Source organism: Guillardia theta (genome assembly GCF_000315625.1).
Source record: "Guillardia theta CCMP2712 unplaced genomic scaffold GUITHscaffold_104, whole genome shotgun sequence".
Lineage (NCBI taxonomy): Eukaryota > Cryptophyceae > Pyrenomonadales > Geminigeraceae > Guillardia > Guillardia theta.
Window position 1 is genome coordinate 61,557 of NW_005434570.1, and position 19,448 is coordinate 81,004.

Genomic DNA, 19,448 nt, shown 5'->3' on the forward strand with positions numbered 1-19,448 from the left:
AAGAGTTAGAATCAAGCTTTCTCACTCACAAACTTGACCGACTGTAAAATCCCACATGTCAAACCAGCAGCATCCCAACGATAGCCCGACACTTACCAGCGTACCCTTCGAGCGATCCAGAATCCTTCTTGGCCGCACTTGACCTTCACTCTGGTTTGGAGCGGAGCAGGGAGTACCAGTTGGTCTTGAGGATCACTCTATCAGTCGGTTCGTCTCATCCTCAAGCTCTTTCCTCGCCATCCCGCGACGCCTTCGCCGACTCCATCGCTCGATCTCCCGCCATGTCCTTCCGCGGCCGCGGGTGGTCTTGCAGCAGGGGTCCACCCCTACCTTTCGAATTTCAAGATTCTGTACCCCTGGACTTTTCACCCCTACCCCCCCGAAATAAAGCTTTCTGGAACAAGTTTAGCTATAACAATACCCTACCCCATCGAGACAGTTTAACACCCCCTCCCCCCCCACCTGGATCTACCCCTTGCTAAACCCCTGGGCTGAAAAGTACCCAGAGCCCCACCCCTACCACTCCCAAAGATAGACTGAACAAGGGGTGGTGACACAGGATCCTCGCAAGATGTGTAAACTGAGATGGTGGGCAAGGTCGGTAGCGGGATGGTAGGATGGTACCGCAGAAGAGAAGGATTGGGAATGAGAGGAGATGGGAACTTTGACAACAGAAAGATAGGATAGTCTGAGGATAGTTGGCTGACGAGAATGTAGCGCGCGAAAAGACAAGTTTCAATGTTGATATGTCCGAGGTAGTCTGAGATGCGCAGGGTAGGCAATGAACGTAGAAGAAAGATGTTGAAAACATTCAGAGGTTTCAGAACTTTTCGTTTTATTCATCTGGAACAGATGAGGGCACGAGATCACGTTATGTAATGAGCATGTCGTACCCGATCACCAGTTAGTGCCGACAATCGTTGACTACAGGCTTCTCCGCATTACTGATGAAATCGAAGAACTGGACAAACTTTGTGTGTTCCGTTCGTACCGATCGAGATGACTGTAAGCATGCAAATTATGTATGTATGAAGACGAGAAAGCAAGCAAAATATGTGTGAGTAAACATCATGAACTCGCGCATGATTTGACCTCTTGGCCCTTACTTGAGACTCTCTACCTTCTCTCAGCCTCATGGTGTCGTCGTCCCCCACCGCCGATCGACAGAGACAGGCATGATCTTGAAGTGCCCTGAGACGCAGCCGAGCTCGGCGATCAATCGGCTGACGCCGGACGAGAACTTCCCGATGAAAACATCCGAGTCGACGAGTCTGGATATCACATGGAAGATATCCACAATCTCCTCGTGCCCATGAGCCCTGGAGTGAGTTCCCCTCCTCCGCATCCTCCCTTCCTCCCTGAAGACTCTGATCTTGACAGCTGATTTGGCATTGTGAGCTGCAATGTACCGGATGACCTCTGTCTCTGTCTCAGGGGTGTCAGTAGCCAGGAAGAGAGAGATCTCTCGCAGAGACTCGTTGTCCTGCCGCTCCATCCCTAGTGAGACGTCGAGGGATCGGAGCATGGCTGCTGCGACGCTGGCCTGGCTGGTGTAGGAGCTTGTGGGGATAGGGTCTGCCTCCGCCGTGTTGTCGTGCCTGACGTGCATACTGATCCGGAACCGAGGGCCAGGAGACGGGCGCATGTGGGGCTTGGGCCGAAAGAGGAAGCTAACAAGCTGCGCCCTCCACCAGAAGAGCCCCCTCCATGCAAACCGCCGAGGGACCGTCTTGTAGTACAGGGTCAACTTGTGCTGCTCGATAGTCGTCTGGTTTACTCGCATGACGCGGTGGGGGTACGTCACCAGGGAGTCGTTCATGTAGCAGCACCTTCCCAGCAGGACCTCCGGGCTCTCCTCCCCGGCGTCCTCCTCCTTGCACCACGTGTTGAGCTCTTGCATGTGGCATGTGACAGTCCTGTTGCCGCACACCAGGGGGTCAGCGTAGCCCCAGCCGGAGCTCTCTGCGACTACCAGCGTCCGGTTTGTCATCAGAGCCATGGAGAGCGCCAGTGCAAGTTTGTGGACCTCCGAGGCTAGGCCGGACACATGATGGTAGTACACCATCAGGCGAGCGCGTTTGCAGTCGCGCGGCCGCTGCAGCTTTCTGAGCCTTTTGTACAGGAGCGCCGCGTCACCGTCCTGTCCTTGGAAACCCTTGCCGCAAGCATGCTTCGTCTCGTCGACGGTCGGGGGAGGGAGAGGGGGAAGGGGAAGGAGACTCTCCGAGTCGATTGGATGCTTGGGGAATTTCTTCTCCTTGTGGCATTCAGGGTAGACGCGACCACTGTGACAACCCTCCAGGTTACAAGACTCAATCTGACCTTGGTAGTAGTTGCACTCCGCTACCCCGTAAGGCATCAGCGTGACTTTGATGCGAGGACTCTCGACTTCCGTCCAGCCCGGGAGAAATCCGACGAAGCGATCGGCAACGTCTGAGTGCTTCTTCGCTCCCCGTGAGATACCCGGGTCGGGACTGCCCTCAGACCGTAGGGTTACTTCCCGCTCGCCGCTTGCTGGAAGATCGGTTTGCTGATGATTCGCTACGTGCTGTCCGCCTGTTTCAGAGACCTCCTCCGACGCTGCCAAGACTTCATGAGCGGCAACGGTCTGCTCCGATCCCTCCAGGAGCTCGACGAAAGTTTTCAGCTTCTCAAGCTCCGCTGTGAGGATGCGCCTGTACCGAGGACGGTGATATGGAGGAAGCAGTCAGTCATAAAGGCAAGTACAGTCGCTGACCCTCACCTCACTCTTGGACTGGTCGAGACAGCCACCAACGACTCGAGCTCGCTCACGTCCTCCTGCTCGCAAAAAGAAACCGTCAAGTTTGCATGCTGGGCAACGCAGACGGAGGTTCTAGACTCCCGGACCTGTAGCCCCGCCAAGACATGGTCTGGATCAGCACCGGCCGTTCCGCAAACAGCAGAACATGCATATAAGAGGAAAATGCTGACGATCATTAGTCCTGTCCTCAACATCCCTGTCGTCCCCTGGCTGAACAAGGGCTTTCCGAGTTCCTAACCTCTCTCCAGCGGCGGCCCAGCAGCAGCCCAGGATCCGGCTCACGAGTCAGGGGGTCACCAATGTCAGGGGGTGACTCAGTGACGTGTGACGGCACTGAACGGTGCCACACCGTCAGGGCCGCTCAGCCGCTCCTCAAGCTCACGGGCACTGAGGCTGCCGCCGCCATGGACTACCGATCCGTGGCATCAAACTTGTCAAGAGGTAATACTTCAAATACTCTACTGAGACAATCTCGGAGTTTGTGACAGTGGCAGGCTATCGCCCGGCGCCCGGCCCGGGACGGACAACCGTCCGTCACACGGCGGCCGCCGCGGCCCGCGGCGGGCCGGGGGCGGCCCGGCGCGGCGGGCCGGGGGCGGCCCGGCGGTGGGTGAGCGGCGCGGCAAAGTTTGAACCCGCCGTCCGATCCGACGGTCACTGCCCCCGGCCTTCTTTCACTCAAAGTCACTAGTACCGTCTATCATTCAATGACTAGTTATTATGCCGGGAGCCAGGCTGGCTGCCCATAAGTAGTAAGTACTTGAACTTGGCTCCAGTGGCCAGGGGCCGGGCCCGGGCCGGCGGCATGGGTCACCGCGGTTGTTCGAGTCTAAGTTTCAAGTTCTCGAGTCTCGCCGGCAGGCCGCGCTGTCTTCTGAGTCTGGCACCTTGAGTAACTTTAGCCTAGTAAGAGCCTCCGACTGGGCACTGCGGCAGCCCCGGGGCCGCCGCCCGGCCCGGGGGCGGGCCAGGCCGCGCCTGTACGGTACCGTGCGGTACAGAGCCGGGCTATAGTCTTGTCTTCAGTGTGGGCCTGGCTGGCCCTTTTTTGGAGCCGCCTCCGAGTGTTAACAAATCTTCTGCCCTCCTCGATTATAGAGAGATCTTCTGCCCTCCCCTGGGTCATTATCAGTATCTTTACTCATTCTATTTAAAATGGGGTAGGTTTTAAAAATCGCTGGTCTTTTTTTAATTACGAAGATCTAAATCGGGCACTGCATAAACTCGAGGTAACTGCATGGAAGTTCGATGGCTGTGCTTGCGGCAACTCCTCCCTCCTATGCTCGCCCTTCATGCTCATGCTGCGTTCTTATCGATGTATCATGATTATTCGACCATGACTGACTGAAGTTTTTTTCTGTTGTGTATATTTCTATTCGGTGTGAGAATACCATTGCCTTTGCTGCTTTCGATTTGTTCGTTGCGCGTTGATTCAATTCCTTGGGGCAGTATCAATGAAAGGAATCTTTCGTCTTTTTGAATTCTACATATTGTGATGTGATATATTGTGCCATTGTTTCAAGTTTTTCCTGATTGCGTGTGGCGTGGACTAATCTTTTCCCATTTCTTTCCCATTCGCCTTGTGTGCATGAGTTGTGTTTATATGTTGCATACAAGAAAGAGGAATATATCATTTCCATGGTATGTAGTTATACCCAGCTGATGTTAATTTTCCAGATGTTTGAGCTCCTCCATATCAAGAACAAGAACAACACTGGATCCCTCCCTCAGTTCTCGACCGAGGCTGGCGTTCCCCACTTTGCCTGGAAGTTGGCTCTTGCTGCTGGCCCTGTTGCCAACAAGGACAACATCACCAAGATCGAGCCCATCCGGTAAGACAACTTCTGACATTTGCGATCGTGCTTGTTCTCCTCCTCACTCTGTTTCAAATAGCTTCGGTGGACAGAACACCGTTGAGATGGCTGATGCTATCAACGGCCAGGGCAACTTTTCCTCTTAAACTTTTAAAACCTCTCCGTTTATGCCTGAAATAACAAATGAAAAGTTAAACTGACGATCTCACCCTTCTATTTTACATCTTGTTCTCCGGCAGGGAACCACTCTTCTCTCCCTCATCTCATCTCATCTCATCTCATCTCATCTCATCATCTCATGGTACTCTTCCTCCTCACAGGTTTCGGCTTCCAGTCAGGATCAAAGCTTGACTCCTCCTTGACTTTGCTCGACCACTCCCTGTCAATATCCATTTCTTCCTCTCCGCCCGCTCCTTCCATCGTGTCCTTCCCTGCCACCGTCCCATCACCCGCTGCCGTCTTGCTCGTGTTAAAATCTTCTTCAATCGGATTGGACTCGCCGTCTCTTTTCAGCAGCTCATCGAAGCTCATATGCACTTCCTGCAAACAAACCTGGTTGAGCCAACGATGGTATGCTGCCTTCCCTCGCGGCTCCTGCGGATGCAGCGGAAGCCCCATCTTGCGTTCTACCTTCTGCAGCAACTTTCTATCCCTGGGGATCGGGATTGGGCACAGGGTGGAGCGAGTGTTCTGATCCAGATCCGTGTCCAAGAGGAGGGGCGAGTCGTCGGGGTCGGGCAACTTGGGATAGAGATTTTCCTCCAGGGTGCGAGACATAATCTTTTTGTCATCCTCTGTCCGATCCTTGACCAAGTGATCCCACTCAGTGCGGATGTGCCCCCACGCCCAGAGCTCTCGCTTGTAGACGTTGTCGGGGTCGAAGATCGGATCAGGTCCCTGTCGCCTCCTCTCCAACTCCTTCAGATGAGCCATGTACAGGTCCACCCACTTGCGGATACGCTGCAGCGTCTGCGTGGAGACGTATTTCTCCTGCTCTGACTTCAACCTTGCCGCTGTGTAGTTGAGCTTGCCCCGTACGCGCAATCCTCCCGCAAGTTCGTACTCCAAAGGCTGCTTTCCGTCACTTTCCATCCTTGCATCCTCTATAGCTGCACAGTAGAGGTCATCTTCGTCCGACACGTCGGGCTCGAAGTACAAGTTCCCTTCTGAGTCAGAGACGAAGTTGTCAAGCGGATGGTTGGCCCAGGCAGGGAGATCCTCTTCTTCACCCTTGAGACCGCTATGTGAAAGGAACTCGTTGCTCTCGTTGATGAAGACCGACGGGCGCAAGATGTAATATCCCACTGCGTGATACAGTCTCTCCGACTCCGGCAGATTTTGATCGTTGTCCGGTGGGAAGAAATCGAACATCACGGGTGTTCCGAGGAAACTGCAGGAGAATAAGTCGAGAATCATGGGCAGGGTAGAGACGAGAAGGAAAGGAATAGAAAAAGAAGACGAAAACTATCTTGAAAGCGACGTGTGCACAGAGGGAAAGAGTAGGGGAGGGCAGTACGTGGGAACCACCAAGTAGGACCAACCTGTACTCTTTACGCCGTTGTTGCCGCACAGTCTCGTTGCGGTTTTCAAATACGATATCTTCGAAGACAACCCCCCTAATCGTCGAGTTCCTGATTTCCAAGTAAGTTTGGTTCTCTGCCCCGATCCAGATAGCGGCTGATTGCTGTTGCAGAAGCTTGCAGTTCAGCACCTGACAGGAATCGGTAAGCTTCCTGCTATCATGGTACAGAGGCATGGAAGGGACAGAACCTGCATCTTGGCCTTGCATGTTACCCCGACAGCGTATACATTGTCCCGGAACAAGCAATCTTTCAATGTCACGTAACCCTTGTCCTCTGCTCGAACCCCGATTCCTCCCAGCAGCCCTGTATGGAACACAGAAGTCCTCTCCATGATCAGCCGAGCTCCGAGGCTGACCGTCACTCCATCTCCTGCCAGCTCGAACATGTCCATCCCTTCGCCTCCGATGGTACAATCCGACACCCACGCTGCGCCGAGTCGGAACAACTTGATCGCGCTAGCAGAGATTGTGATGACCTTGCACTTGAAGGAAGGAATGAGTTCCTAGGAGTTAATATTCTCATTCACCTCATCAATAGTCCACGGCCCTCCCCAAATGCTAAGACATGCGTCCTCCAGTGCCTGATCCTGCAAAAGTTTTCACTGCTCCGCCCAAGCGTTCAGAAAGCAAACTCATGTACGTAAGGATTTCGTTGGACAGGAGGATAGAATTGACACCGAAGCTTCTGGATCGTTCCATTCGTCCCTTCCTGTAGAGTAAACGATTATTCTACAGGCGACAGACAAAGTTCTCAAAACTTACTTGCAGGTCCCATGAGCCATTAACGACAGCGGAATCACTCACTCCCTTCACAGACAAGGTGAAGCCAATAGGGATCAATGCCAGTTGCGTCTCAATCTCGTGCAATCCATCCTCGACATCAATGTTTCCATGTGTGCCATGTTCAGTGAAGACTGACTCCATATATTCCGTTCTGGTACAGTTGAAAGCTGCACTAATCGCAGACAACATGTCATATGCCACGAGGCTTCCCTTGCCTTTGATGACATCGTACTCTCTGACGTGATTATCTGGCGGATTTTTCAACAAGACATGTCGACTGACCTGCTTTTGTAGCAAACGTTTCACTTCACCGGAGGTATGGCTTCCTGCTACAGCGAGAGAGAAATTGCTCTCGTTGAACATACAAGGAAAATACCCTAGCAAACCTTGTTGCTGTTCCTGAACGTCCTCATAGCGGATCTCCTCATTGCAACAGAATTCCACCAGACTCCTTGCAAGTTCATCCCATTTCTCTTCCATCTCCCCTTCCATCTCCCACCATTCCTTGTCAAGTGCCGTCATCGACTCAGCGCGGGTTGACTCCCTCTCAACTTGAGACTTCATGCTCTGGGACTTTACGCCCTGCGAATCTTTCTGTTTATCCGTCTCCTCCAGTCCGAAGAAGTGCTCAGCGTCCAATGAAGCTCTACTGTCCAGCGCTCGATGTCGCTCCACCAGTTTGGGGCTCATCAGGCTCGATACTTCTGGAATCTTCTCACCCTTGGCAGCCATACGCGTGAGGTTCATGTAGAACTCCGTCGCGTCCTGCACGGAGAGGGAGTCTAGCTGTGGTCTAGCATACCTTGCTGATCCTGAAGCACAAGAAAACAACATGGGTTGGTAAGGTGCGCAAGCATCGTCGGAGATCCATACCTTCGGCTTGACTATCATCGCTTAGGTCCTGCATCATCCCCGGAACGTACTTGTCGTCGCCATCGGTCAAGCCTCCTCGAAGAGCTCTCAAGCGCAGCATTTCGCCTGCTCTTCGATGCCTCAGCATCACTGCGAGCTCTAGGGCTCCCAATCCGCGCTCATGCATCCGCCCTGACCTCATACCTCCACACCCACACCTCCTCCACAATCTCGAACCGACATCGCCCGGCAACCAGCGGCGCCAGCCTTGCTCCTTGGCTGCTCGCAGCAGCATGGAGACTGGCTTACTGTTCTCTTGAGAGTTGATGACGACATGATCCCCCACGTGGCAGACCCAAACAAGCAGCGCCAGGGCCCAGCCCCTGCCCGCCATTGCGCCCTGTCTTCGTATACGGCAGGTTATGAGCCTGATAGATTTTACACAGAAAAAAAACAAGTATTTTAATATAGGTTTTTATATTTCATTTTCGATGTGTAAAATATTCGCCCCCCTCAATCTCATGGGTACCCCCTCTTTCCTGATGGTATACCCCCACCTATCACATATGTTGACAATGTCCTTTGAGTCTTTTCAACCCAATGTTAGTGACTACCCACCTTTCGAACGAATCCTGATACCCTACCACATAAATACCATGAAAATCAATAGAAAATATGGGTACTACATGGACCCCACCCTCCAAATTGTTTCTAGTCATGTGACCCCGTATTTCTCTATCGGAGCATGGCTTCCGAACCTTAGGAGGACCCTACCACATGGAAGGAAATGACCACTACCCTTTAATATCCTGTAAAGTACCCGTCATCAGAACCATGGCTTGATCAAGGACCCCTCCAGGGACATATTTCGGCAGAGGAGGAATCACCCAAACTACCCCTACCCCCAGCCCGGCCCCGGAAGCCTATGAAAACTCCGAGGTACAGCCATATCAGGACCCTCTTCCTCCCTCCTCCCTCCCTCCCTCCCTCTTTTTTTCCCTCCCTCCCTCCCTCCCTCCCTCCCTCCCTCCCTCCCTCCCTCCCTCCCTTCCCTTTATCGATTTTCCTCCCTCCATCTCAGCTCTCTGCATCTTGTTTCCGCCACTTCATTCGTGCACGCCCGTTTTTCAGCAACTTCTTACATCGGCCAGGCTGTCAACGTCGTACGGATTCCAACCTTTCGCAACTATTGCGAGTCCAACTACACTTGTTGACCTCCATATCCACAGTGTGGGAGTGTAAGATCCGCTCACGATCGTGGACCGCCGGTGTTGAATCGTCCGTAAGTTCTAGACTGTGTTTCTCGGCCTTGGTTCTTTCACAGGGAAATCAAAACTTCATGCAATATAGCTGAACTACGAAAAAATGGGAGCTACGCAAAGTCTGGACTTTGACATGGACTGTCAGAAACCTATTTCAAACATGTGCTTGGCAAAGCCCGACAAAACTCCTGAACAACCGCAGGAAATGTTGAGGAAAAATCGAAGTTTCAAGAAAGAAATTGGGAGAATAGACTCGCGGCTTGCCGTGCTAAGAACGGAGTTGGGATCAATTAATAATAAGATAGAGAAAAACGAGGCCAAAGTATCCAAGTCCGTCTTGCCGAGCGACCAGAAGATTATTGACACGACTCTGAAGCAGAATAGTGTGCTTCTTGACCGACAAAATAGTTTAATCTTCGAGATCAAGGAGCTAGAACTAGCTCAAAGTCGACTGAGGAGAACATCTGAAGACCTGAGAGAGGAAATGAGCAAGTACGGCGCCTGCAATGTCAGATTCTCTGATTAATGTTAATGTTAAAAATGAAATGATATTATTTGTAATCATCCGAGGACGGTGAAAGGATATAACTTGGCTTAGTAACGATTTTCACCTCAAATAGACTCGGCAGTGCCGTGTGGCCTGGGCAGCTATCGTCACGGATATCTTCAGTCATGTATAATCCAGCAATCCGACATTGAATGATGACTGATTATGCTGGATGACCGCCGGGGTCCCGTCCCGGATCATCGCCGCCGGATCACGGCGGCCGGGCACTGCCGCAACTCAGTGACCGTTGCAACTTGCCTTGCCACCGGCAAGGCGCCCCGGCGGTTGTCGTTGCCGCAGTGCCCTGGCAGGAACATCGAATTCCTTGGCTGTGCAATCATCGCGGCCGTCCTCCGACTCGCCCGGCCAGTACTCCGGACTGGAGTCCGGCCCGTTCACAGAGTCATTCGGAAAACTAAGTTGAAACTTTTAAAGATTCCCCGCGGCCAGCCCGTCGAGTCGGAGTGACTCGGCCCCCGCGGACTCTCGCCGCTGCCCGGCGCCGGCGCCGGCCCGGATCACCGACAATCGGATCGGTGACTGGGGGGCCTCAGCCTCGAAGTTACTCAGTAGTCTGATTAGACCAATCGGCGGACAGCCGGCCCCCGAAATGCGGCCCCTGGTCGTTGAGGTGTATCACCGTCAGGTGCAAGCAAGACAACAAGTACCAAGCCTTGAAGAGCAACGTGAGATTGAGGAGACCCACACGTTACTGCGAACTAATCAAGACTTCCTGATCTCCTCTTGGTATCTCATCAGTGTTGAATCTTTGCTCGATCTTGTTTCCAATCCTCTCGTGACCTTCTCTTGCAAGGGTGTACATAGATATCCCTGTGGCCCGCAGGTCTGTTCTGCCCCCAGTCCTTGCATACGTTCTCAAGAATGTTCTCGAGCAGTGCTACCATGTACTTGTCATTCAACGTTCTTGCCGTCCTGTCACTTGTAGCCTGCCTGCTCCAGAATTCGTTGGGGTTTCAAACGCTCACTGCAAGAGGTTTCCTTCGTGGCTCCAACCAAGTGAGATGTCGGCGCCAAGCTTACTGTCGCAAAGTGAACATCTTTAAGCTCAGATGTAGCAATGCTGAAGGGTATGTATGATCTTGTTGTTTGCGGCTGTTTCCTCTCAAGACCTTACAGTCTCAGGACACTCTTCAGCCCTCCTTGGTCGTGTCTAGAGAAGTGTGGGGCTTGCTGCTACCTCCTCCCAGAGGAAAGGGATCTAGACTGCTTGTCCCCTGAGGATCGAAAGATATACATCGACATGGCGGGGGAGGACGGATGGTGCAAAAACTTTGACAAGGACAAGCACCTGTGCAGGATCTACGATGAACGGCCAGGGTTTTGCAGGATGGAGGTAAAGATGGGCATGACTTGATTTTACCTCATGAGATGGGCAGAACATCCAGATGATGTACAGCATTGAAGAAGAAGAACTGGGAGACTTTGCTGCAGACGCTTGCAGGGACCACATCGATGAGGTGTTTGCGAACGTGCGACTTGACTGTTCATCACCGATTCATTGCAGCTGTACGGAGAGGACTCAATCACCCGGATCAAGTTCGACATGCTGCAAGAGAAGGTTAGAGAATCTAGTGGATGGAGCACTCCGCCGAGATCTGAGGAGGGTGACGTTGACTTGGAAGAGTTGTTGAGAACAAGGGAGGAGGTGAGATCGGTCATGCTAGCTTCTCCTCTCTCTTACCCATGGTCATCAGCTGCACAAAGTGATCGAGTCTGGAGTCCCCGACGATGAGAGAACGGGGATGAAGGAGATCTTAAGGGTGCTGAACGAGGCGATCGATGCAAAGAGGAAGGAGACGTAGCGAATGCCCGATCACTGGATCCGGGAGCGCAAGGTCGGTTGCCCTTTTTTTCGGAACCCTAGAACTAGCCTTGAGTCCAATTACCAGATCCATCTTGCATGATAAGAAGAAAGACCACTTGTGATGGCGTTGGCAACAATGCAAAATGGAGAGTTGGTTCTAAATCTTGACTTCATGCAGAGGAATAAAAGATAGATAAGAATACTGCGCTCAAAGAGTCAAAGCCTCTTCGATGAATCGTGGATGCCATGGACAAGATTCAAGAATAACAAAAGGAGGGATAGGAGCTGATGCATCTCATTCATCGAATAAAAGTTCTCACTAATAGACGAGCAAACTAAATATACAAGAACCCGTTGACGCACCATCAACACAAGCAATCAAGCACGAAAATGCATTTACACTATAAAGGCTCTTGAATGCCCAGACACCTTCGCCCGGTCTTCATGAACTCAACAGATTCTTCTCACACCGCTCTGGTGGTTTCGAAAGTGTGAAAACGCAGAGGCGGAGCAAAGACTGCTCCATGAAAGTAACAAAACAAGTCTTCACTTTTCACACGATAATCAGCCCAAACCTCGCTGAGCTTCTCTTGGTTGTAGGCACCACTCACTTGTGTCTTCAGGCATACAGAATTCCATCGAGCCAACCGCAATCTCCTCCATCTCGTTGGGGCCCTCTTGGCTGGATTGATCCAAGCACTCGCAAGTGCTCTCCTCCCGTGACCACCGGGTGGGTCCGAAGCTTGCATCACTCTCGTCGCAGGAGGAAGAGCTCCGCCGCACATTTGATCTCGACAAACAAGATTCGACGTAAGGCGCGCTGGAGCATGCAGACTCGCCTCCTCCTTCACCTTGCTCACATTTTTCGCTCACCAAGAACCGCATGCAACTATCCTGAGGATTCTCGTGGGTCTTATCCGTTTGCGACGGCGACGGTTGGTTGGGCTCTGATTTCTGCCTTTGTGCCTGCGGAAGCTCCTTGAATGTATGAACCAAGTTCTTTGTGTGTCTTGCCCACGATTTCCTATCCCATACGTCACGGACGGTCTTGGAGCTGATCCCATAGAACTTGGCGATCACCTCGCTCTCCACATACTTGCTCGTTGGATCGGATGTTCTTTCTTGAAAGATTTTTGCAGCCAGATCGGCACTCAGTTTCCGTTGACGCACCTGGATGTTGCGTCGTCCTGCAACCGTCCCGGTCAAGGGGCCAGCGACTGGATAGGCAGATTCTTCCTTCGCCACCTGCTGGTCGAAAAAGACCCTGCGATAGGGGAAGAAGTGGGGCCCCGATAGTCTCTCGCTCATATCGCAAAGAATGCTCTTCGACAGACCGGCTGATCGCTGTAGACGACGCTGTAGGGAACAGAACCGGGTCGAACGAAGAAAGTTGCCGTGGAACAAGAAGAAAGATGTTATGAGAAGATGGAAGCTCAGCAAGAATGAGAGAAGAGGGAAAGTCAGTAGTCAAGGCGATCAGTGGAGGGCGGGGAGGAGCACATACAAGGGATGCGTGGCGTAGTTGTATACTTATTATTGCTTCAGGAAAGAGCCCCCAGAGGGGGTCCTCAGTGTCTCATGAGTGGACGAAGCTCAACGAGATGGAATTGGTTTGTGACTTAGGTCGGGACTTAGGAAATCGACGAGCCTGGCTCAGGGGTCAGGCAGAGAAGAGGGGTTTAGGGCTAATAACCGCTCGAGGTCGCGCCTGCCATGGGTATAATTGTAATTGGATATTTGATGTTTTATATTTATTTACTCACCTGCGAACTTCATGAAAGCTTGTTCTGTGCAACTACACCGACAAAAATTTCCACACCCAAGACAGCCAGGCAGAAATTATCGAGAGCAGACAAGGAAGTGTTTTACTTCGAGACAGAGTTGATCTCTGCTTGAATGATGATTGACTCGCTGTTAATGATTGTGACCAGACTGAAAAAGCCATTCCATCGGAACGAGTAATAGATCTCAAAGCATTTCATCCTTGCGCAGGGCTTTTCCTTGAAAACCCCCCGGAGAAGTACGGGATGGTACGTTCACAAGCATCTTCTAGCCTCGTCGGAGCATTCTGCAACTTGTTTACTTCCTGTCTGTCAGCATTCATTCGAGCTGTACTCTTGTCGTCCCTTGTACTATGACGTTCGTCGTTTAAGTCATCTATATTCACTCCGCTGTACTTCAATATCTCAGTCTTCACAATCTCTCGCTGATTCTCTGCAACCAAACTTGGTCACATGTTGATGCATACTTGGCTCTCTGTCTGCGTTGTCAGAGTGAGAGGCTTGAGGTCAGACATTCTGAATCACCTTCAACGCTGCCATTTGTGACATGTTGAGGAAGATCATGAGGGTGATCTTGATGGTCGCTTACAATGGTGATGTTTGCTTCAGAACGTAGAGAAACATCGTCGCTGCCTATCGATGAAAGTATAGATGCATGAGGCGACAAACTTGTTGTCGCGTCGTCACTAGGACTATCTTTATGGTCGTATTTGTCAAGATGCTCATTATCATCATGATCTTTCATCGCTCGTTCTCTTCTTCTCCTCTGACGCTTCTTCTTCTCTTCTTCTTGTTTGTCACAAAGTGATAAGGCTTTGACTATTTGGACATGGATATATATAAGAATATACATCTTCACAAAGTGACAACAATTCATGCAACAAGAGATGCATCGTTCAAAGGCGGAGAAGTTCAAACATGATGTGAACAAGTCATGTGGCAGAGTGAAACATCTCTCATAAATATGACATTCCATCCAGCATATGACGATCCGGGAGGTCTTCGTGGAAAAACGTCTTGGTCCCGGAATCTTCCGATTCAACACTGTATTAGAATACGCTTCAGCTGCAACCATGCAGAATCTAGTTCGCAATCACTCAGGGCCAGGCTTATCATGTGCTACCTGTTCGCAACGATTGGAAAATGAAAAATCCACAGAAGAATTCTCTACCTGTGTGATGGGATGGCGGGGTGACTCAGAGTCAGCTGCGAGCCGCTCCGAGTCAGTGCCGGAGAGCCTGATCCGATCAGTACACGAGGACAATCAGCTCGGAGAGTCGAGGAGGCTCAGTGACCTTGACACTGTCGCACATTCCATGCGTGATAGTATTGAGCTCCGGAGTCCGGCCCGGGCCGCAGACCGTATCGGAGTGACGAGGCTGGCCGGTCCCCGGGCCGCGGGCCCGGGCGGCCGGCGGGGAGGGGCTTGGACCTCGTACTGATTTTTAACTTAACATTGAGTAAAGAGACTATGAGAGCCATGTTTTGAAGTTGGTCGGGCACTCGACTCGAACGAGACGCAATGGCTTGCAAGTTGCGACCATCCACGAGCTGCTCCCCTGCTTGCGCTTGCGCCCTCCCCCCCCCCCCCCCTTCTCCCATCTCCCCTCCTCCCTCTCCCAACCATCCCTCCTCATCTCCATGCTCAATGTCGCTCTCTTCCTGCACCACTTGCTCTTGCTCCTGCTCCGGCTCCGTCCTGCTCCTGCTCCTGCTTCCTTTCTCTCCTCCATTACTACCTTCTGCTGCTTCTGCTGTCTCAGTCTTTTCATCTGCATCTCATCATCAAAAGCTGCTTCCGTGTGCCTGCATGTTGACTGGGATGGCCGTCAACCGCATAACATGCTCGCTTCGCCACAAAAGTGTTTTCCTACTTGACGATTGCACCAGGGACCAGCTGCAATGATGTCGCAGAGGCGCTTATGTGGCAATCTTTTGTTCCTCCTCCTACTGCCCAAGATCGCACTTGCCTTCGTCCCGGTGGTGGGGCTGCAACGCGCGATGCCGGGTCATCGCTCAAACCTCTCCCCTTCGAGGGATGCAGCGTTCCTCAGGGTTTTGAGCAGCAGAAATCCTTCTGCTCCTCGAGGATGGAGGACGAAGGTTCCTGTTGCCATGTCGGGATTTTCCCCTCCTTTCGTGGGATCCATCGACGATGGAACACAGAGCTGCAGATGCATCATCTTCGACCAGAAGGGGAAAGTTGTCACCAAGGCGCAGAAGCAGAAGCAACAAATCTTTCCTCAGCCCGGATGGTGCGAGCAGGATCCCCGTGACATCATTGACAACGTGAGATTCTGCATTGAGGAAGCTGTGAAAGACTTGCAGCGGTTGGGCCACAGCGTGGAAGAGGTGAAGGGAGTGGGAATTACAAACCAGCGAGAGACGACGGTGATCTGGGACAGGAAGACTGGCAAGCCACTACACAATGCCATTGTTTGGTTGGACACCAGGAACTCTAAGACCTGTGAAGATCTTGCCAACGCACACGGAGGTAGAGACGCGTTTCGAAGGAAGTGTGGTCTGCCTATCAGCACTTATTTCTCAGGTGAAGGTTGGGGTTGCCAATCGTTGTTTCTCACTGTGTTCGGTCTAAGGCGTAAAGCTGAAATGGCTTTTTGATACCTTTCCTGAGATCTTGGCAAAGGCAGAGAGAGGAGAAGTGATGTTCGGAACGGTTGACTCTTGGTTGATCTACAATCTCACGGGCAAACATGTTACTGATGTTACCAACGCATGCCGTAAGACGCGTGCCTTGCTATGATTTGATTCTCCTTCTACAAAATGATGAGATACAGACGATTTATATTAAACTCCTTGCCTTGAGCATCATGTGATGCAACTACATGCAGTGCCTCTAAAGTTTTGGGCAGGTACTATGCTCATGAACCTTGAAGCTCTCAAATGGGACGAAGAGGTCTGCTCGAAGGTCCATGCAACATGTCAGCCCCGAATTCATGCAACTGATGTTTCGATAGTTCGGAGTGCCAATGTCCATCCTTCCTGAGATCAAGAGTTCTGCCGAGGTTTCTCTCCTGAATCCTGTCGCTTTTTCCTGAGTTGCTGAAAAGATTTACGGCGACATTCTCGATGGTCCATTGAAGGTGACAATGCTTGGCTTTGCTTACCTGTCCCGATATTGGAGGATCAGGGGATTCCTGTTGCTGCCTGTTTGGGCGATCAGCAGTCCGCATGCGTTGGGCATTGCGCTTTCAATCCTGGCGATTCTAAGAACACGTAAGATCATGGGATGCTAATTTCTTGAATCTCCGTTTTGGTCGCAGTCTTGGTGATGCTTATGTTCCATTGACTCACCTGATCAGGTACGGCACAGGGTGCTTCCTGCTGATGAACACGGGAGAGAAACCTTCATTTTCCAATAACGGCCTCCTGTCCACGGTTCGAGCCCTTTCAGTCCAAGTGCTGATCGCTTCTCATTTCCCTGTTCCTCTCAGGTCTGCTATCAGTTGGGAGCAGACGCACCAGCCATCTACGCACTTGAAGGCATCCATTCGGCCTTCCCCAACAGTCCTTTGTGACCTCTTGGCAGGCTCCGTCGCTATTGCTGGAGTTGGCGTGAGCTGGTTGCGAGACAACATGAAGTTTCTCGAGCACGCGGAAGAGAGCGAGGTAAATCTCTTATATCGACCTTGGGTTGTCCGGCTCTGATATAGCTGGACATCAGAAGGTCGCCCGGAGCGTCCCCGACACAGGCGGGGTTTACTTCGTCCCAGCATTCTCAGGCAAGTCTGTCAACCATGTCAAATTACTTCCTCTGCTTCCGAGTCTCATTGTTGCCTTCAGGCTTGTTTGCTCCATACTGGAAGGAAGGCGCCCGTGGTGCGATTCTCGGTCAACTTGTTTCATGAACAATGCCTGGAAGGCGCTGAACTCTTTCTGAAAGGTCTTACTCAGTTCACCACATCTGCTCACATTGTCCGCGCGCTCCTTGAGGCCGTTGCCTTCCAGGTGAAGATACCTTGCGCTCTCCCTCCCCCTCCCTCTCTCCCTCCTCCCCTTCCCTCTCCTCCTTGGGCCCCTTACTCTACGCAGACCGCAGATGTGGTTGATGCCATCATGAAGGGTTCGCTGCCAAGTCTGCTGCCATCGCAACGCTGACAAGTAACAGACTCAGGAATTCAGCTGACCCGCATGAAAGTCGATGGTGGAATGACAGCCAACGACGTCCTCATGGAGTTCCAGGTAATCTTTCCAACCTCCCCTCCTCTCCCAAACACCCTCAACCTCGTCCTCTTGCCCGGCTCTAGTGCCGCAGCTCTCTCCTCACCCTCAAACTCGTCCTTCCTTTCGTGTTATTTCTCCAGCTCATCCTGTCATACTACAAGGCTGATGTGCTCGGAGCCACCGTGATGCGGCCAGCCATGCGGGAGGTTATCAGCTGCTGTGACGTTCGAGTGTCAGAGCCTGACGGGTGTACAGGTCACTGCTCTGGGTGCTGCGTTGGCAGCTGGACTGGCAGTTGGTAAGGAAAGGCTCACTGCTCATGCTGCATCTCACTTTCTCCTCTTAGGCGTGTGGAAGAACATCCAGGAGCTTGAGAAGGTTCAGAGCGACACCTGCGACTACACCTTCTTCCAGTCCAAGGTGGGACTGGGAGCGATGCTGACGTCATCAGAGTTTGCTGAGTGGCCAACAGATGGACACGGAGACGCGGAAGATGAAGAAGATGAAATGGGAGGACGCTGTCAAGAGAACCTTCGATTGGGTTCAGTGACGCGATGGGGCCGAGGTGGTGGCTTTTACCATGTCCTTCAATCGTTGATATGAAAATCTCCCTCCCGCAAAAACTGCTCATGCCCCTCCGTCTCCTTGTACCATTGCACCAGGTGCCTCAGTCCCTCCTCTATCCCCGTCCTGGGCGCCCACCCCAGCAGCGCTCCAGCCTTGCTGATGTTTGCGTACGTCTCCTCTACCTCGCTGGGACTGGAACCTGCGTCAACCAGCGTCGCGTTCTTGCCCAGAATCACCTCTAGGAAGCGGATAAAGTCGCGGACGGGCACAGGATGGCTGTTGCCCAGGTTGAAAGTCTCTGGCCGGAAACAGCCGTTAGCGTCTCGGTGGCTCCTGAACTGGCAGGCGGACAGGATGCCTGAGACGATGTCGTCGATGAAGGTGAAGTCCCTTGCCATCCTCCCTCCTTCATACAGCTTGATGGGCAGCCCCTTGTCAATGTTGTGAGTGAACATGTAAGCTGCCATGTCCGGTCGATTCCATCTGCCGTACACTGTGAAGATCCGAAGGGCGGTGGAGTGTAGGCAATAGGTGTTGTAGTAGGAGAAGGCCAGGAGCTCGTTGCTCTTCTTTGTGGCTCCGTAGAACCCAGCTGGCATGTCCGTCCGGTCGCTCTCGGAGAAAGGTTTCTTTCTGTTCAGCCCGTAGACGCTGCTGGAGGAGGCGTACACGAGGTAGCACTTGGGGCACTGCTTGCGAATGGTCTCAAGCAGGACGGCGAAGCAGTCGAAGTTGTTGCTGACGTACTCGTAGGGCTTGTAGTAGGCGTAGCGAACCCCAGCCTGAGCTGCAAGATGTACAACATGCGTGAAGTTGCTGCTCGAGAAGATGCGCTGAAGCAGCTCCTCGTCGCAGAGGTTGCCATGGTGGACTATGATCCCCCCTTGCTCCAGGATCTCCTTCCGTGCCACCTTGAGCGTCTTGCTGTAGTACGTGTTCAGGCTGTCTATCCCCACCACCTGCTTCGGCGACAACCCTCCTCCTCCGCTTGCCTTTGGCAGGATCATCCCTTGTATCAGATTCATTCCAATGAAGCCCGCGGCTCCGGTCACTAGGACCCTGTCTTGCTCGGTGAAATCCACCCTCCTCTCGCCCTTGTTGGGACAGTCATCCACACAGGAGACGCGACAAGTCTTGAGCAGCAGCATGCAACACACGACCAACCATGCTTTCATCTCGCTAGTTGGCAGGAGACTGGTGGAGCAGATCCGAGCCTCAAGCAGCGTCAACGGGGCAGCAGCTGGACCCGCGTGATGCCATGACGACTCTGCCTATCGCTCCTGCCGCATCATCTTCCCTCCTCCCTCCTCTTCCTTCCTCCCTGCATCCCGTCACCAGGGAAGCGATCCTGGTAAAGATAAGGAAACTGCGCAGGGGGTCATGCGAAGGGCAACGGAGAGCAAAAGAGGGCATATACCTGCATATTTATTATTACCTCTGCTATAGAATATACCAGCCTAGGGTGGGG

At 52.4% G+C, this 19,448-nt stretch overlaps 8 protein-coding genes across 8 annotated transcripts; 4 read left to right on the top strand and 4 right to left on the bottom strand.

The window, feature by feature from the left end:
* Positions 1–1,132: 1,132 nt before the first annotated feature.
* On the bottom strand, positions 1,133–2,976 carry GUITHDRAFT_145490 (hypothetical protein; the record flags this gene model as incomplete). Its single annotated transcript, XM_005823666.1, has 2 exons — positions 1,133–2,675; positions 2,744–2,976. The coding sequence occupies 2 exons, from the start codon at positions 2,974–2,976 to the stop codon at positions 1,133–1,135; spliced, it is 1,776 nt and encodes a 591-aa protein (XP_005823723.1).
* A 1,481-nt stretch (positions 2,977–4,457) lies between these two features.
* GUITHDRAFT_155141 (hypothetical protein) lies at positions 4,458–4,793 on the top strand (the record flags this gene model as incomplete). Its single annotated transcript, XM_005823667.1, has 2 exons — positions 4,458–4,614; positions 4,676–4,793. Coding segments are annotated over 2 exons (224 nt in total), but the record flags the coding sequence as incomplete, so codon positions are not given.
* A 94-nt stretch (positions 4,794–4,887) lies between these two features.
* Positions 4,888–8,207, bottom strand: GUITHDRAFT_145491 (hypothetical protein; the record flags this gene model as incomplete). The annotated part of the gene is made up of 6 exons (XM_005823668.1): positions 4,888–5,986; positions 6,138–6,307; positions 6,367–6,681; positions 6,706–6,765; positions 6,941–7,773; positions 7,835–8,207. 6 exons carry the CDS (start codon positions 8,205–8,207, stop codon positions 4,888–4,890), a joined length of 2,850 nt encoding a protein of 949 aa, XP_005823725.1.
* A 971-nt stretch (positions 8,208–9,178) lies between these two features.
* GUITHDRAFT_145492 (hypothetical protein) lies at positions 9,179–9,601 on the top strand (the record flags this gene model as incomplete). Its single annotated transcript, XM_005823669.1, has 1 exon — positions 9,179–9,601. One exon carries the CDS (start codon positions 9,179–9,181, stop codon positions 9,599–9,601), a length of 423 nt encoding a protein of 140 aa, XP_005823726.1.
* A 903-nt stretch (positions 9,602–10,504) lies between these two features.
* Positions 10,505–11,445, top strand: GUITHDRAFT_117045 (hypothetical protein; the record flags this gene model as incomplete). The annotated part of the gene is made up of 5 exons (XM_005823670.1): positions 10,505–10,710; positions 10,760–10,976; positions 11,020–11,100; positions 11,148–11,288; positions 11,338–11,445. The coding sequence occupies 5 exons, from the start codon at positions 10,505–10,507 to the stop codon at positions 11,443–11,445; spliced, it is 753 nt and encodes a 250-aa protein (XP_005823727.1).
* Positions 11,446–12,011: 566 nt separating this feature from the next.
* GUITHDRAFT_117046 (hypothetical protein) lies at positions 12,012–12,755 on the bottom strand (the record flags this gene model as incomplete). Its single annotated transcript, XM_005823671.1, has 1 exon — positions 12,012–12,755. One exon carries the CDS (start codon positions 12,753–12,755, stop codon positions 12,012–12,014), a length of 744 nt encoding a protein of 247 aa, XP_005823728.1.
* A 2,588-nt stretch (positions 12,756–15,343) lies between these two features.
* Positions 15,344–18,016, top strand: GUITHDRAFT_158656 (hypothetical protein; the record flags this gene model as incomplete). Its single annotated transcript, XM_005823672.1, has 17 exons — positions 15,344–15,776; positions 15,826–15,969; positions 16,102–16,157; positions 16,207–16,254; positions 16,300–16,332; positions 16,380–16,465; positions 16,552–16,627; positions 16,684–16,732; positions 16,779–16,858; positions 16,914–16,971; positions 17,033–17,080; positions 17,133–17,197; positions 17,282–17,312; positions 17,364–17,431; positions 17,575–17,619; positions 17,669–17,711; positions 17,760–18,016. 17 exons carry the CDS (start codon positions 15,344–15,346, stop codon positions 18,014–18,016), a joined length of 1,620 nt encoding a protein of 539 aa, XP_005823729.1.
* On the bottom strand, positions 18,001–19,147 carry GUITHDRAFT_158657 (hypothetical protein; the record flags this gene model as incomplete). Its single annotated transcript, XM_005823673.1, has 2 exons — positions 18,001–19,039; positions 19,098–19,147. The coding sequence occupies 2 exons, from the start codon at positions 19,145–19,147 to the stop codon at positions 18,001–18,003; spliced, it is 1,089 nt and encodes a 362-aa protein (XP_005823730.1).
* Between the last annotated feature and the right edge of the window lie 301 nt (positions 19,148–19,448).